At 37.3% G+C, this 18,006-nt stretch overlaps 3 protein-coding genes across 3 annotated transcripts; all 3 read left to right on the top strand.

Moving 5' to 3' along the window:
- Nucleotides 1-597: 597 nt before the first annotated feature.
- LOC106908086 (claudin-4-like) lies at nt 598-5,975 on the top strand. The gene is made up of 3 exons (XM_014974057.2): nt 598-688; nt 3,859-3,973; nt 4,591-5,975. Exons 2-3 carry the CDS (start codon nt 3,860-3,862, stop codon nt 5,113-5,115), a joined length of 639 nt encoding a protein of 212 aa, XP_014829543.2. The 5' UTR covers nt 598-688; nt 3,859; the 3' UTR covers nt 5,116-5,975.
- LOC106908080 (claudin-4-like) lies at nt 5,294-11,279 on the top strand. The gene is made up of 4 exons (XM_014974050.2): nt 5,294-5,302; nt 6,185-6,292; nt 8,551-8,694; nt 9,650-11,279. The coding sequence occupies exons 1-4, from the start codon at nt 5,294-5,296 to the stop codon at nt 10,139-10,141; spliced, it is 753 nt and encodes a 250-aa protein (XP_014829536.2). The 3' UTR covers nt 10,142-11,279.
- A 73-nt stretch (nt 11,280-11,352) lies between these two features.
- On the top strand, nt 11,353-16,764 carry LOC106908085 (claudin-4-like). Its single transcript, XM_088007751.1, has 3 exons — nt 11,353-13,289; nt 14,277-14,406; nt 15,313-16,764. Exons 2-3 carry the CDS (start codon nt 14,278-14,280, stop codon nt 15,769-15,771), a joined length of 588 nt encoding a protein of 195 aa, XP_087863877.1. The 5' UTR covers nt 11,353-13,289; nt 14,277; the 3' UTR covers nt 15,772-16,764.
- Nucleotides 16,765-18,006: the final 1,242 nt, after the last annotated feature.

Genomic DNA, 18,006 nt, shown 5'->3' with positions numbered 1-18,006 from the left:
TGGCTTGTGCACCAATTTTGTTTAATTTGGTAAAAGTGGGGAGGCTGGTTGACATTTTGACCTTTAAACTTTCATTAATATCTTCAAAGCCAAAAGTGCACAAACGAAAATTTTTGCTGCCCAAACCAGCTCTGACATAGGTGAGTTGATTGACGCCAAGTTTACTTATTTTTGCAAACGTGAGCGGGCGTGTCCAGGCTGGTTGACCTGTGACCTCCGGAGAACATTTTTATTACTATCTTTAAAATGATGGCGGTACAAACAAAAAAAAATTCTGCACAAACCAGCACAAGCGTGCTGGTTTAATAATCACTCGGATGCCAAAGTGTCCGAGTGATTATTAAAAGCAGGGAGAAGCAATAGAGGGATCTCTGGTAGTTTGAGAGAAAACCATCGCTTTCGTCTTTTCCACATTCGAAACCAGCTTCAGATGTAATGAGTTTGAGATACGCCATCTTTTATTTATTGTACACAAAATCATATCTTTCTAAACATTTGCTAGAGGTGTCAAAAGGTACATCCTGTTCTTCAGATGACCACAAGGTCTTCATTGGCATGAAACAAAACCACAGATGAGCACAAAACCAAGCAGAACTTCTTTCGTGAAGCAACAACCACATCTGCAGTGCCATTTCACACGGTTTCTACTTTGCTTACACAACAGAAGGACCTGCAGAACGTGAGAAAGGTAAGCAATTTTTTCACCTTTTTTATGTATTTTTACTGCAAAGAAAAACGGATTTAGCTATAAAAATTCCATCATAGTGTGCACAAAATTAACCTTTTGAGCCAAAGACTGGCTTTTTTAAAATCATTTATACATTTGTAATGTGCCCTTAAGATTTATTTATGACAGTTGTCTCAATGTTTCTGAGTAGGCAGCAATTAGACACATCAGGAGACAAACCTAATTCATTTCTCTTCAGTTTTTTTCTATTGCGTTATCTCAAGGGAATTTACAAAACAAAAATATATATTTTTTTATATTAAAGTAAGAAGGTAAAAGTTGAAATAACTGCAAATATTGCAGAATTGGAGAGGAAACGGATGTACCCGAGTGAATATTAAAGCGTTCAGTTTGTCCTCCAGCAGCAGAGACTCAGAGATAATTCAGACAAACCTAACCCAGATCTCTGATGGAGCTGATAAAGACTTTATGTTCATTTAACAGGGAACCAATGAAGAAAAGCTAAAATAGGAGAAATGTTTATTTATTTAATTGTGTGTTTATTTGGCTACTTTTTCTGGGGTTCACATCATTAAACACATTCATAACAAAAACAGCTACAAACACTTATACTAGAAACCAGTGTTGTGTTCAAGACCACCTAACCCAAGACCAAGACCAGAGTGTATCGAGACCGAGACAAGACCAAGACTTTTAGGGTCCGAGACCAAGTCAAGACCAAGACCGAGGGGAGTCGAGACCGAGTCAAGACCAAGACCAGCTACAGCTACATGACACAATAAAATGTAAAATATGATCAAAATTGCTTTTCAAAATAATCTGAAAGATCCATATTCCTATAAAAACACCTAGATGTTAAATACTTAATACACTTTACCAATATTAAATATTCCATTTCTGTGCTACAATGTGTGATGGTCTCGCGCCATCTGCCATCAGGTCAGATCGTCATACGCTTAGCTCAGACATGCATACGCTGTCATTACCATATGATTTTATTTAATCAGCAACATAGAATCATGACGTAGATCATTATTAACAGTTATTAACAGTTGTATGGCATCCAGCTGCAGCCAGACCTGCTTTAAACACACTTTGAAACAATGACAACGCATGTATATCTATCTAGTTATCATATTATGTCATATTATAAACAATTTAATGACTTATTTTCATCATAACTTGTTGCGTATGCTGAGCTGACAACTCCACTGACGGTCGGACTTCTTAAGGCGCATGATCTGGCATGGTACTCACTGCATGTATGCTAGCAACATAGAATCATGACGTAGATCGTCATGCACTTTGTTATTAACAGTTGTATGGCATCCTAACTTAGCGTTTAAGTGAGTTTTACACGGGCCTGTGTTGTAGCTTACTCCAGCAGCAGCCAGACTTGCTTTAAATACACTTTGAAACCATGACAACACATGTATATCTATATAGTTATCATTGAAAACAATTTAATGACTTATTTTCGTCATAACTTGCTGCGTATGGTGAACTGACAACACCTGACTGTCGGACTTCTTAATGCGCATGCGGAGACATGGTACTCACTGCATGTATGCTATTCTGACAGCGTATGGCTATCTGATAGAACAACGGCTCTCAGTGACACTCCAGTCCTATCTAATAAGTAAAGAGCCGTGGAGAAGAATCGACTCTTTCTGAATGTGACATCACTATATTGCAGACTTTTGGACATAGCGTTGTCCCATATATGCGACAAGTCAGTCAACATCTCCGCACAATAATTCAGGCAGTGAGTGACAACATTTTTCATCACAAATTCTTATGTGTCTCTGTACAGCTAGCTTTACTAACATCACGTCAACGGATCTTACCATCTTTGAGCTACTTTTCTAAGTGACGAAAAAAGTTAGACGTCTCCACCGTCTGTGAAAGCGAAGCGCTGCTGAGTTAGCTGTGGCCATCGGATTTCTTATGATTTATGCAGCTCTATTCTATTACTGACGATTAGACAAACATTTTCTGCCGCTGAGAGAAAACCACGGCGCATGTCCTGGAGTGCCGTGCGCGAGTGAAAGGTGGGGAGAGGAGGGGGAGAGGGGAGTAACAGAAACACGTAGTTGCTTGGATTTTAATCGGCGTTTTGCATCCACTGAAAACAAAGATGTTAACAAATAAAGTGGACAGTATGCTCATGCTGTATGTTTAGTGATATTTTCACAGATGCGGTCTCGACTGGTCTTGAAATAAAATGTCGAGTCCTCAGAGCCCGAGACTGAGACCAAATGCGGTCGAGTCCGAGACGAGACCGAGACCATCAAAAAATGGTCTTAAGACCGGTCTCGAGACCAAGACCAACTTCGAGTACCACAACACTGCTAGAAACATAGCATATTTATCCATAAACGTAGAATTACAAAACTATGATAAAATAATTAAGCAGGGCTTGTTTAAAAGCTCAAAGATTTATTACATTTAAAACAGATGAAGGAAGTTATTTCTGTTTTCATTCCTCGAGAAATACGTTTTTTTGTCCAGAATTCCTGTTGCATGGTGGAATAAAACATTTGAAAGAATGCCTTGTATTAAAATTGTGTAAAGTTTAACGAAATAAAAGTTTATTATGTGAAGCAATTTGTATCTTAGATACTACAATACTTCTAAAAAAAGGATAATAGGATAATTTCTGCCTTATTTTTATCCAGGGACCAACCTAAAGCTTTGTGCATTCTGATAATAATTATGTATTTGGAACAATGAGAGCAAAACGAGCTGCTCTGTTTTTGGTTAGATGTTTTTCTGAAGCGTTGGACCGAACCATGGAGCAAAACTGCAACAAATATGATGGTTTTAGTTTTCACCAGAACTCCTGCTGCAGCGTTCTGGATCAGTTGAAGGATTTTAACTGTATTTTATGGACTTTCTGTCACTAAACAAGTTCCAGCCTTGAAGTAACAAATGCATGGACTGTTTTCTACGTCTCTCCTGGACAGATTTATATGTAGTCGTTTTTATGTAGGCAACATGAAAACATGTTGTGGTTTTGAGTGTGCAGGTGCTCTGGCGCCCTCTAGTGTCTGTCTGTGCACATCGCTGCCAGAGGCCCAATCCTGCATGGAGGATGCCAAGAAGAAAACCCCAGAATATATCACAGAAAATGATTTAATCCCAGTTTTTTAATTTCTCCTTCTTTGCAGAATGGCATCAACTGCAGTTCAGATGCTATGTGTGGCTCTCGGCACCATCGGGTTGATTGGGGTCATTATCTGTTCTGGCCTCCCTCGCTGGGTCATGGGACATCAGGATGATACGGTAACCATATAATCAAAAGACATTTTATGGTTGAAATTAGCATGATAATTATTAGTTCGTTTATATGTCGTTTTTATAACCTATTTTGTGTTTTATTGCGTAATTTAAGCAGCTTATCATTATAACAACTGTTATAAAATGCTGTATTTATGAAGTATAAACTTTGCAGTTTTACACCTTAAAATTGGGCTCGTCTCTTAAAGAAGCTTCTGCTCTGTCTTCAGCATGTCATCACAACAATGCTTCTCATTATACTGTTTGTCATTGTTTTGGGAGCTTTAACTGAGAAATAGTCTCCATTAGCAGATCCTTCCCTGGTTTTTGTAATCATTTCCAGGGAGGTACAGCGAGGTTTACCTCTATATTAGCCACATATTGTAACTTCATCAGAAACTTAGATTCCTGACATCATCTGGGCTTTCCTAAACTGTTTAAAGACTCAGTGATATTAATTTATATAAACGTCTGGTTTGGATGGGAGTTTAAAAAGATTCTCAAAACTATAAAAACATAATTCTGACATTCAGTAAACAGAAATTAATTTGGTTTTTCTATCTGATTTTATATGCTTAATAAGGTGTATGTAAATATCTGTTTCTATGTCTTTGGATGGACAGGAATTTCATTACGGTCTGTCGATGGAGTGTAAGAACCAGAGCACCGGACAGATGCAGTGCACAAAGTTTGACTCCATACCCTCTGAACTTCAGGCCGCCCGGGCCATGATCGCCATCAGTTGCATGCTGGGTATTCTCAGCCTCCTCCTCCTGTCTTTTGGTGCCAACTTCACCACATGTATTCAGAACAAAAACTCCAAGACCAAAATGATCCAGACAGCTGGAGTGGGCCTGATGCTGGCCGGCATGCTGGTGATCATCCCGGTCAGCTTGGTGGCACATAATATTTTGAGAAACAAACAACGTCTCTCTAGCGATATTGGAGAGAGCATCTATATCGGCTGGGCAGCTGGCATGCTGATGATCCTGGCTCAAGGTCTGCTCCTCAGCTGTGGCAGACCCAGAGCTGCTGGGGCTTCCAGCAGCTCTGGAGCTGCCAAAACCTCTTCCAGAACCGTTAGTTCTGGAGGAGTAATCGCCACTTCCTTTGCTTTAGTATCCAACTACCCCAGCAACAGAGTTTAAGCTCCAAGCAACTTAATTTAGAGGATTGATGGAAGGGCCTGGTGTCCAATAGACGGGCAGACAAAGGAGCTGATTTGGTAAAAACTAGGAAGACGACACCAGAGATGGTAAATATTATCCTGACAATAAATGGACCAAATTATCACTTCCATACTTTTAGCATTTTGTAGTAGAAGGCATGTGCTCTGTAACACATCAGACTTTTACTTTTCTATTGCCAAAATTCCCAGAACTTTTATTAAAATGTCCTGAAATTTGACTTCACAAAGCTCCTAAGGAAAATTATTTTAAAAGCCATAAATGTCTGTATGCATTAAAATTGCATTTCAATTATCTTTTGATGTATTTTTTGCTTGCTAAATACATTTTTATGTTTGTCATTTTTTTTCATGGTTTCTTAATTCCAGTTTAAAAAACAGTCAACATAATTACTATCCAGTTTCGCTTCTCAGTTTTCTGCTTTATTTTCTATTGATAAAACATTTACTGTAACTATTTCTGTTTTTGTACAATAATTACAACAGATTATCATTAACATTATCTTTGGTGAGATATAGATGTGTTTGGAAAAATAAGTAAAATGTATCAAAAAATTCAATTTCACTGAATAGCATTTTGTTTTTTTACATAAATATATATATAAAAATTTAAGCTATATAGAAAACTATATAGCTTATAGCTTAAACAGAAAACTGTTTGATTCTTCATCTCATATGCAAAATAATATTGTTTTACAAAATTATGCAAACCCTTCAAATAAAATGTTACCGTCTGACTTTATTTTATCTTATATTTCAGCTTTTGCTTCAGTATTTTTCATTTGCAAACAAGAAATAAAAGTTTTCTCTGATTTTGCATAACTTCATCTGTTCATGAGATTTTCTTCCCTTTGTTAAACTTTAAGATTCACATATCTGAGTTTAAATAAAAAAGATCCTAAAATCTTCCCAAACTGTTTATTCATTTCCAGCATTTTGGTCGTTTGGCTCAGACGCCAACAGTTTAATCTGCTGACATCAAACCACAGCAGATTTATGAAACTTACAGAGTTTTGAACTTCCTAATTCAGTTTATAAGTGAAGCCAACGTTGCACCATTTCACATTCGAAGATCCACCTTAAGATCAGAAGTAACAGAAGAACCTTCAACACCTGATCCAACCACAACTTTTAAAAAGGTAAACACTTTTTCAAAACTGATTTTTATTTCCAGTGAAATAAAAAACTGAAGAAGTTAATTATTGAATTCTTTCTAATTATCAAAAATCACTCGCAATGTGGATAAAATTACCTTTGTCTTTCATATTTTAAGCTCTTCAGGATGATCCGAGGATTTATTAGATGGATGTTGGGTCGTGGCTTTAGTGTCGCAACTCAAGGAGAAAATTTTAATCATTTATGTTTCCTAAGGGAATGTGCAACGATACTAACTGCATTTCTATTACAAATGTGTGTAAATCTGTGTTTATATTTTGCTAATGTTGAATAAACTTCGCAATTTTATTAAATAAGAAATGAAAATCACATGTGAATAAGCTTGTTCACATTAAAGTCATGGCAGTGACAGATGAGATTCATAATTCAGTCATGTTGCTGGCGATCATCAGCCATCAGAGGAAACGGCGGCGTTTTATTCAAGCCCCCTACAGCTGGGAGCGGCTACATATTCGACTTTACAGAAGAGCGATGGATTCAACACAACCTTTTATAAACTGTGCAATACTGTGAGAGAAAAGAACAGAAACCATCATCCTTCTACCACTTACTGTCATCTTCCTCATTTCTGCCAGGACTAATGTCTGGTTGTTGATCATGTGACACGTGACGCATCATGTGATGCGAAAAAAGTCTTTCAATATGGCTGAAAAAGCACAGCAAAAACATGAGCTTTTTTAAGAAATTGGTGTGTTTCCAACAAGCAAATTCATTTTCATAATTTCAATTTGCGTAATTCTGTGGTTAATGGAAACACAGTTAATATTTGGTGGGATAAAGTGAGACATTAATAATCAGGGTTTCCTGATGCAGCTACTGAAGAGTCGAGACATCGCAAGCAACTTAAACACGTAAACGATGCAACTGGAGAATCTAATGTAAAAATGCAAACTAACAAAAACTAAATGCGAGTCATGGAACAGAACGTAACAAGAGAGGGAGCTGAAAACAGCCATGGGAACGACCGAATCCAGAGCTGAATAATCAGGAACTTAAATAGCAAACGAAACAGATGAGCATTGATGTGAACTTGACTGAGGCAGGAAAGTGACGCAACAACCAAGCAGAGAAAACAGAAGAAATGTTGAACAGCTACGGCAAAGACAATGCAGTCTTCATGCAACGTCACACTTTTGTGAACTTTCTAGCCGACAGCCATCTTGGCAGGCAGTTGCTATGGAGTTGCTATGACAACAATAAACAAGCCACAAGCTAAGAACCAGCTCTTGCCTTTTTCCTAACTTATAGAAAACATTACAACTATTACTTGATTATAAGTTTTGAGTGCCCTACTCACCTCTGTGTAATACTATATCAGTGATATTTACTGAAGTACTTACTGCTGAACTAGTAAATTTAGCTTGGCTAATGCAGCTTTTATCTGCAGGCTAATGCAGACATGGGGCCTACATGTACGCACTCTCCCAGTCACCAGAACCTTGTTATAGTTTGTACGTCCTTTACAAATCCGTTTAACATGTTTTTGCATTCATGCATTTCAGGCTGTGAAACTCCTCCATGTTGTACGATTGACTCTTTGTGTTGACTAAGTCATTAACTATATCATAGTATGAGATCAAAGGCAGCTCGTCCACATCGTCTCACATATTTTCCTTCATCTCATTCGGTCCGATCCTGACAGCAGCCATTTTGTTAATGTATCTTTTTCTTGCACATTGGCCAAGAGCGTCCGCATATTTTCTTTTTGTTGGTCTCGAAGCCACAGATCCGATGCGCTTGCCTACCAAGATGGCGCAGATCACTTCTGACTTGTGGTAACTATGTATTGGTATCGGCAATACCAGCTCTGCGTTTATTTAGTATCGTATCGATAAAATATGAAGTCCTGCACACCTCTAATATCCAGCGACCCAACTGGATTCAGTGATGCTGATTAGCAAATATTTTGGATTTTTCCCTTCCAACTACACACGATAGGCTATTTAGCTGCAGCTAAGAGATTTGAGTCTGTCGGGGAAATTCACTGTTGAATGAGTCAGTAGGTGGAAATGTGTAAATAACTTTAATTGCATGTGGGAACACACTATTAAAGAAAAATGATAAGATTTTTTTAAATGTGTATATAATTTTTAGATTTTTCCCTCCACATGAAAGAGAGCGGCGCCCCCTACTGACCAGCTGCCACTGAATGACCAAAGCCAGAGGAACACAGAGAATATATTGCAGAAACGTCTTTAACTATTTCACTTCTGGTTTTTAGTTTTTGCAGAATGGCATCAAAAGCAGCTCAGGTGGTATATGCGTGACCCTCGGGGTCATCGGGCTGATTGGGGTCATCACCTGTTGTGCCCTCCCTCAATGGAAAGTGACGGCCTTCAAAGGAGCAAACATTGTGACCTTACAGGTAACTACAGATTATAATTCAGATGACATCACAATGTATTTTATGATTTAGGTTGACAAAATAAGCTTTGTTAGCTCTTATGTTTTATTACTCAACTATTATTGTAAATGTAGTGTTACTGTATGTTTTTAGCAGCATGATGCTTACTGAACCACTAGGTATTCAATATTACCAGGAAGTTTTCTATCAGCTTAATATACAGTTTTGGGGGAATTATACTTTCTTTTAACTGAACCTCAGATTAAAATTAAAAATAAATAAATCTTACAAATTGTTTCTGATTGCAAACATTTTTTTCACTAAATGCCAAAATATTTTGAGATAATTTTTAGGAGATTCTTCTCAGTTCACATATTCTTTTCTCTGTATTGACAGATAAAAGACTTGGGTTTCTTCCACTATAGTTTGCTTAAACGTGGCTCCATTCCTGCTGACTGAGCCGATATGGAGCCATGTGAGCTTTTCAGCTCTGCTCACTAATTTTGACATCACGGCTCCACAAAGACACATTAACTTTGTTGTTCTGAGTGGCTTTATGCTTTGGGTCATTATCCGTTTGAAAGATCAATTTGACCCCAAACTTTAACTTCCTGTCTTCGGACGCTGCTTCACTATTTCCACATAATGTTCTTTCCTCATGATGCCATATATTTTGTGAAGTGAACCAGTTGCTCTTGCTGCAAACATCCACATGATGGAGAACATCAAACTCTCTGACTCTGGTGTCGGTTTTTTGATTGTACTAAAATAATCTGTGCTGAAATAAAACATGATGAACTCAATATCCATCCAGCGACGGATATTGAGTTCATCCTTTCAGCCCATGTTTGGCAAATGACTCATTTCAATCCCAAAGAAGTGTCCAAAGTTTCTGGAAATAGAAATATATTAGGTTTTGTATTTGATTTAATGTGTAGAATATTTAGAATATGTAATATTTTGTTTGTGTCTTTAGGTGATTTATGAAGGTCTCTGGATGATGTGTGTGAAACAGAGCACTGGACAGCAGCAGTGCAAAGCGTACGACTCCATCCTGGCGTTATCCTCTGACCTTCAGGCCGGCCGGCCCATGACCGTCATCAGCTGCATCCTCTGTGGGCTCAGCCTCCTCGTCCTGCTCTTTGGTTCCGACTTGACCAGATGTTTTCAGAACCAAGGCACCAAGCCCAAACTCAGCCTGATGGCTGCAGTGGGCCTGCTGCTGGCCGCCCTGCTGGTGATCACCCCGGTAAGCTGGGTGGCGCACACCCTAATAAAAGATTTCTACAACCCCTTCGTAGCACGGAGCCAGAAGACAGAGCTGGGAGCGTGCATCTATATCGGCTGGGCAGCTGGTGTGATACTGATCCTGACTGCAGTTCTGCTCTGCTGCTTCGGCAGACCCAGATCCAGCAGCTCAAGAGGAACCGTCAAATACCACAAAGCTCCAGGTCTAAACGACGACTAAATTTAGAGGTTTTATGGAAGGAACTGGGGTCCAATAGACGGATAGACAAAAGGTTGATTTGGTAAAAACTGGGAAGACGACACCAGAGATTGTAAATACTTTATGCTAACAATAACTGGATCTGATTCCACATCTTATCGTTGGTGCTTGTACTCTGCAAATTTTTATTTAGAACATTCTGTAAGCTCTGTTTTTTTAACTACCTATAATTAATTTACAATGAAAGTTTCTTTACACTGATCACTAGAGATTATTAAAACTTTGTCAAATGCAAATGTTTTCAGGAAAATTAATGAAATGCATCTAAAAAAACAGGACTTTATTTAAAGTCTTAATACTTTAAATACAGAATTTAAAAAAAAATAAAAAATATATATTTAAATAGAAAATATGTGGTAAACAGTTTAAATCTTATGCAAAAGAGTTTTCTACCTTAATTTATATGTTAAATTAAAGCACTAAGAAAAAGTTAGGGATATTAAGCTTCTTGTGAAATTCCAGTATGAACCTAAAATGCACTATATTCAGTTAGAGTGAACTTTCTATAAACCTTCATGCCTAACTATTCAAGTCCTTTTTGCACAACCTGTCGTCTAACAAGGACATTAACATCAATTCACAACAGCTATTTGATCCTTCAACCAACCAATCCACTTCCTGGTCCAATAAGAACCGGTATTTAAGCTGTTCACATTCTGACATGAGACCCAGACAAAACCCAACAACTGACCAACGGTACCTGGGCGAAGCTTTCAACAGGAAGCTGTCAGACGGAAGAGGCCTCTGAGCTCCAAGCGTCACAGAGGCATCAGCAGGTTTCAACAGAGATGCAGAGACTAAGAGTCACAGAAAGACAGAGAACATCTTTTGGTCAAATCCTACACTGATGACCGCTTGGCTGTAAACTGTCCCCTGTGGAATCAGATGATGCCACTTGTAACATTGTATTTACTTAATAGATCTCAACTCAGGATTTACTTTAGCAAATCATAATATAAACGAGCTTAAATGATTTGGATCAGAAGGTTCGGCTAAGTACAGAAAGTGTGAAATGACTGAAACTTAGGTTTGTGTATTTTTTAATACACAAAGCAAAAATACTTCTATTTCATTTTTAAATAAAAGTTTCCCTCTGGTATTAATAGTTTCTGAATGATAATTTATTTTCATTATAACAGTTACTTTCAAATTTTACCTGGATAAACCCTTCTAATAAATTTCAATATCAATTTTGGCATTGAAACAATGCCGATTTTACATTAGCTGTTTAATATAATATATAGTTTTCTACACAATATTGTAAACTATTTTTTCGATCAATGTTGAAAACATATTAGTCACAAAAGGAACTCAAAAAAGTGCAAATAAATCACAGACAGGCAAAATAATTGACTCACTGGTCTCTCAAGAGGACAGCGCCAACAAAATGGCGCCGCCTCCAAACCCAGAAGTACCGAGAACCGAACTACTAAAATACTTATGAACTTAATGCATTGTTCTAGCAGTAAACTGAATAAAATTATGTTGAGCAACAACAAGGTTATCTAACTAAGTGGGTCTTGCAATGGAGACTAAATCTAAACTTAAGATTCTTCAAACTAAGAAGTTTATATCCTGTATCTTACCACTAAGATGCAGGATGTAAGATACACAATCTCTTAATTTACTAAGAACAAAAGAACACAGTAGACATATTAAAGCAGAGATTTGAACTTCCTTTTTCCACTGTGAAGTCAGAACCACATATATTCGGCACCATTTCACATTTTATGATCCATTTTGTTTCAGGTCAGAATTAACAGAAGAGGAGTAGACGTTTTAAGGAAGCTCCGACTCAACTTCACCATTATTTCACCCTAAATAATATTTAAACTTCTGCTTAGCATATTTGTAGTGTGCCATCATATTATGAACAAGATGACGAAGCCCAAAGGTAATAAGAAAGACAAAGGTTCGGGGGATGAGACCCTAGACGACCGGACCAACTAGCAGGCGTCGAGGAGGCTAATGCTAACACGAGCCCCGGTGCTCTCCGGGTCCATCCGCCACCAATGAGGACGAACCAGCAGCCATAAGCAAGCTCAGCAGCTCGGTCGACATGAGGTTTGTGGAGCTCAATGGATCAATTCCCAGTCTGAAAGCGACGCTTTCCGAATATAAGTGACTGTGTGACATCAACCGAGGCCGCAGTCGTGTCACAGGAGAGACGGATTTCGGAGCTGGAGAAGCAAAGTAAGCTATCAACTAGCATCCTAAAGGAAACAGGAAGGAGCGACGGAGGTGGTGGGCGGGACATTGCGCCATTTGGCAGCAGCTTATTGGCTAAGAGCGATGCTAGTGGTTTTCTGATAAGTTAATCATTTAACTGCTGATCAAGACAATAACCACTCAACTCCTGGTACATCTAAGGGAGGTGAGAGTTATTAAAGTGTCACGTCAAATCTTTCAAGACATCAGTGTGATCTGCTGCAGAGATACCCGACCTCAGACCAGGCACATTCTTCAGCATCTTCAACGGAGCACTTACTTTCAAAAAGGAACCAGTGAGCCTCAGTGCTCATCTCTGATAAAAGTCAATTCATGCAGAGCAGAAATGGCTACTGTTGTTACCAGATGAGCCTTTGGTGGTGATGCAAGTAGCATCTTTCATCTTGGTACTTCAAGGGTAAAATATTCCACAACTGTAGGCTGGTCTGGCATAAAAAACCCCAGAAAGTCAGCTGAGACTATGCTTTTTTTCTGCGTCTACATGAGCAAATGGGCAGGAAGCTGCCATTAAAGCCCAGATTTAATCAGAAAAAAAGATCTTGACAAATATAATTATTCATATTCAGTTTGTGAGGCTCATCGAGTTTTGTAACGTAGAAAAATTCAACACTTTCCACCTTAAATTCATCAAACTAAGAAGTTTATATCATGTATCAAACCACTAAGATACAGGATGTGAGATACACACTCTCAGTTTACTAATAACATTAAACCACAGTAGACATATTAAAGCACAGATCGCTGTGAACTTCCTTTTTCTACTGTGAAGTCAGAACCACATATATTCGGCACCATTTCACATTTTATGATCCATTTTGTTTCAGGTCAGAATTAACAGAAGAACCTCAGGGACCTGATCTGAGTACATCTTTTAAAAAAAGTAAGCATTTTTCATCTTTATTTACTTTTAACAAGAAAAAATAACAATTACGAAAAGCAGAATATTTCATTGATTCCATCCAATTTATCAGAAATCCATCATGATGATGAGAAAATGAATCTTTTGGGACTTTAACATTTTTGTTCCTTAATATTTAATACTTTTAAGTGCTGAGGATTTATTTGAAGGATGGCGGTAATGGTTGGGGTGAGTGTCATCAAATTTGATTTTAAAATATTTTTAATGTTTTATTGTTTGTTTGATGTTTAGATTAGATAAAAGATAAACTTTATTGTCCTAAGAGGCAATCTTTGAAGACAGGAACAATTTTAGATAAATCCATTTTAAAATTACAATAATAGTTACTTACTACTTACTCTTCAGTAAGTAAAAAGCTGAATCTACTCAAATACTTGTAGTTTTAGGAGTATTTTTCTTACACTGTACTTTTTACTTTTACTTCAGTAATTTCATTATGAAGTATTTTTACTCTTACTTGAGTAAAATTCTGGATTTTCTACCCACTGAATGAAAAACAAACATATTTTAACCAAAAATTCACCAGACACACACCTGCAGTTTTTTATTGAAAGAAACGGATTTGGAAAAATTTATTTTGTTTATTGTTTTGTTACTTAAATGAATTATTCTTATTTTTATCCATAATATACCAAAGATTCCAATTAATTTTGTATTTTTGGTCCCTTTGATTATATATTTTTTAAATATTAAATGATTGATCATTTGATCAGTTACTCAGTACTTGACTAGACTTTTTACCAAATACGTTTTACTCATATTTTTTGGCTGCTACTTTTTTACTTTTACTTGAGTTAAAAACTATGTTGAAGTCGTACTGTCCTTACTTGAGTGATCCACAAGGCCCAATCCGTTATTAATGAGGTTGACACTTATACCTTAGGAATAAATGAAATATTTACACATGATCTAGTTTATCCATTTGTTTCCTGTTTTTATCTTTTGCAGAATGAGACCATCAGCAGTTCAGATGGTTTGTTTGGCTCTTGGGGCCGTCGGGCTGATCGGGGCCATCAGGTGTTGCACCCTCCCTCAGTGGACAGTGGGGGTCAACGAGCATGAACACCTGGCTTCAATGGTAACCATGTATTGTTTTAATAAGAGAAAATCAAAAGACATTTTGACTGGTGTCCAATAGACGGGTAGACAAGGGAGCTGAGTTCGTAAAAACTGATAAGACGACATCAGAGGTTGTAAATACTTTATGCTAACAATATCTGATATTAGTTCCATAATTTTAGCTGGTGGTACTAAAAGGGTTGAACTTTGTAATCTTCCTTTCCATTATTTTCTAAATTCTTTGGGGTTTTGGAAGATGTCACTTAAAATTTTACATTAAAAAGAAATTCTCCATATAAAATAAATGTTACCATGCAAAAAGTGTCTCTAACCAGAAAAAAATTGGATTTCATAGAAACTTTTGAAAACTTTTCAAAATAGTTACATTCTTTTTTCCCCTTATTTAACCCCTGTTATGTTTAATTTATTCCACAATTTATTTTCTCCTGTTCAAAAAAGCTGCTAACAGATCCACATCAGGAAACAGTTTTAAGTTTCTCAGATACTCTGTTGCTCCTATATTATTTTCTTTTAAGGAAACATTTTGTTGTATTTTTGTTTCTTTACAATGATAATCAAAGATTATTAAAACTTTATCAGACACAGATGTTTAAATGATTTGGAAAGTAAGGTTCGGCTACATGCAGAAAATGTTAAATTAATGAGACTTAGACAATAAGTAATAAAGGTTTCACTTTGGTACTAATAGTTTCTCAATAATTATTTTATTTCACAATTACAATGCTTATTTTTAAAATTTACATTATTTAAGAGATAAAAATATTCTAAAAAAAAATGAAACTGATATATTGGGAGTCAGAAAAAAAAAATAGATGTAATTTTTTCAATCTGAGGTTATTTATTGAGAAGAAAGTCATCCATACAGTGTATGTAAATATCTGCTCCTGTGTCTTTGGGTGGGTAGGAACATCAAAGGGGTCTGTGGATGGACTGTGAGAAGCAGAGCACCAGACGGCTGGAGTGCAAACTGCATGACTCCATGGTGGCGCCACCCCCTCTACTTCAGGCCTTCAGGGCCATGACCGTCATCAGCTGCATCCTCTGTGGGCTCAGCCTCCTCATCCTGTTCTTTGGTTCCGACTTCACCACATGTGTTCAGAACCAAGACACCAAGCACAGAACCATCCTGGTGGCCAAGGTGGGCCTGCTGCTGGCCGGCCTGCTGGTGATCATCCCTGTCAGCTGGGTGGCGCACGATGTGATACACTATAACACAAAGCAAATTATTGGAGTTAGCATCTATGTCGGCTGGGCAGCCGGTGTGCTGATGATCCTGGCTGGAGTTCTGCTCTGCTGCTTCAACAGACCCAGATCCAGCAGCTCCGGAGGAACCACCAAGTTCTACTGCAACAAAGCTTTGTGAGTTGTTTTTCCGATTTTGGCAAACCATTGAATTCTCATGATTTTTTTAAAAAATGGTACACTTTTATTTCATTTAATATTTATTTAACCAGCTGAGTAAATAAGAACAAATTCTTATTTGTAGTAATGATGTGGTGGGAAGGTAAGAAAACATAGAATGTGCCAGGGCCGTGCAGAGACCACTAAAGGGGCAGGTGCTCAAAAAAAAAAAAAAAAAAGGGGCACATCTAACCGCCTTCTAGGACAGAATATTAAAGCCCCACAGCTTTCAGAGTTTAATAAACAATGATAAATTACAAAATTGTGATATATACAATCAAAGCTAAGGAAAATCTCTATATAAAGCATACAACTATCCATATGTCAAATATTTAATTAGTAATTTCTTTATGCAGGTCTATTTTGTTATAGGACAGTATTGCAATATTCAAACCCGCCATTTAGCAAGATATGTAAATCAGAGCTAGACCACCAGACATATTTTGTCTTTACAGAATTACACTATTAAAAATGTAAACAAGGGCACAATGCAACCTTTTAGTGACTGTCATCTATAAAACAGAGCTGCCTGTTTGCTGCAGTGGAGATGAAGATGGTCCATTCAGGAAGCAGAGCTGCATCAAACTTTAAGGTGGAACTGCAGAAAAAAGAAAAAAAAAAGAAAAAATTGAATTGTTAATGCATGTCACTATGGGAAAAGCCTACTGAGTTTTGTTTAAAAAACTTATTTTTATTTAAATCACACATCTTTGTCTCATGAAGTGAAAAAATGATTTGCAAAACAAACTTACTTGTGCATGTCAGAAATCGTTTCTTGCTATTCTAAGATTTTGTTTGTGACTCAAAGTTTTGCTTGTGATTCTCACATGACGTCATGGGCCCAAAATCCCAACAAAAGATTTTTGATGTGTGCAAATAAAAGTTTATGTTTGGTAAATAACTTTAAGTTCATGAGACAAAAATGAGTTATTTAATTTAGAAAAAAGTTTTTTAAACTAAACTTTCTGTTTTAAAAAAGAAATCATTACAATTCAAAAAACTTTGATGACAATTTTATTTTACTTAACTGAGGTTAGTTTTTTTTTCATTGAATAAATGGGGGGAAAATAACTTCATATTCTGTGAAGCAGACCCTAAACTTACTTAAAGTCTGGGTTGAGTTTTTTTCCCCTCTTCATTAATGACACACTTTTATTACACACATTATATCTATCATGGTAATTCAGGGTGAGTTATTTTTAATTCTGCATGAATATCCTTGTTGGTCTTTTATTTAAGTGCTATTTTCCTTCAAGATACATTTACCTAACGCCAGAATAAATGCAATGTACATTATGCAGCAAAGGACATTAGAAGACATATATCCATTATGGAGATGATCGGTTTTGGACGGGCGATGTGCCCCTATTGCATAAGCGATACTTGAGAATGACTGATATCATTAAATGATACAGGGAAGAAGCTTTTTAGTAATTTTGCTTTGCTAGCAAAGTCGTTAGCTAGCAGCTAGCTGATAGCACATCAACAGCAGCCTAATGTCTGCGTGATAAAAATACTGAATCGATAGAAAAGAACAGTTTTTCCTCACCTGGCTGTCTCCTCCAGGTCAGTAGTTCTTCAGAGAAAGCCAGACGTAGAGGCCTGTCAGTGTCTGTTGTATTTCATTACCTCTCTGCTTAAACCGCGACTCCGTGCTGAAGCAGAAACGATACTTCAACGTTTTCCGTCATCTGACAAGTAGCAAGTCTACTCCACTTTATTCACCAAAAACGTTTTAATTCACCAAAAACTGATCTGTAATCTGGAATATTCACTACGTTGAGCTCCAGTTAGCCGCCTGCTAACTAGCCTGAGCAGTCGTGCCAGACTGTTGTAGGTAAGAAGCTGTAGCATAGCTGAGAGAAAGGTGTGAACAGCACTTACTTTTTTATTGCCAAAGGTGGCAATAAAAAAATGTAAAAACTAAATATGTTGTTACTCTACAACCACCAGATGATGAAATTGGGAATTAGTTTTCCCAGGTTCGCATCCTCGGCTGCTATTTGACTTCATCAATGGAGCAACTAGACTAACAACTAGGAACTCCATCATCCATGACCAGTTGAGTTGGTTTGAGCATCTAATCAGGAAACCTTTTGGACTCCGCTGCTGTTGCCTTTTACCTCAGCAAACCAATCTCGGATAAGAGGAAGACAATGGATTGTTACCAAAGCCAGAAGAACACCAAGAGCAGCGA

Source organism: Poecilia mexicana, unplaced genomic scaffold (genome assembly GCF_051168715.1).
Source record: "Poecilia mexicana isolate PSO_F unplaced genomic scaffold, ASM5116871v1 scaffold_8, whole genome shotgun sequence".
NCBI lineage: Eukaryota > Metazoa > Chordata > Actinopteri > Cyprinodontiformes > Poeciliidae > Poecilia > Poecilia mexicana.
Note: the sequence above shows the minus strand (reverse complement) of the source record. Positions and strands in the feature narration are given on the sequence as shown.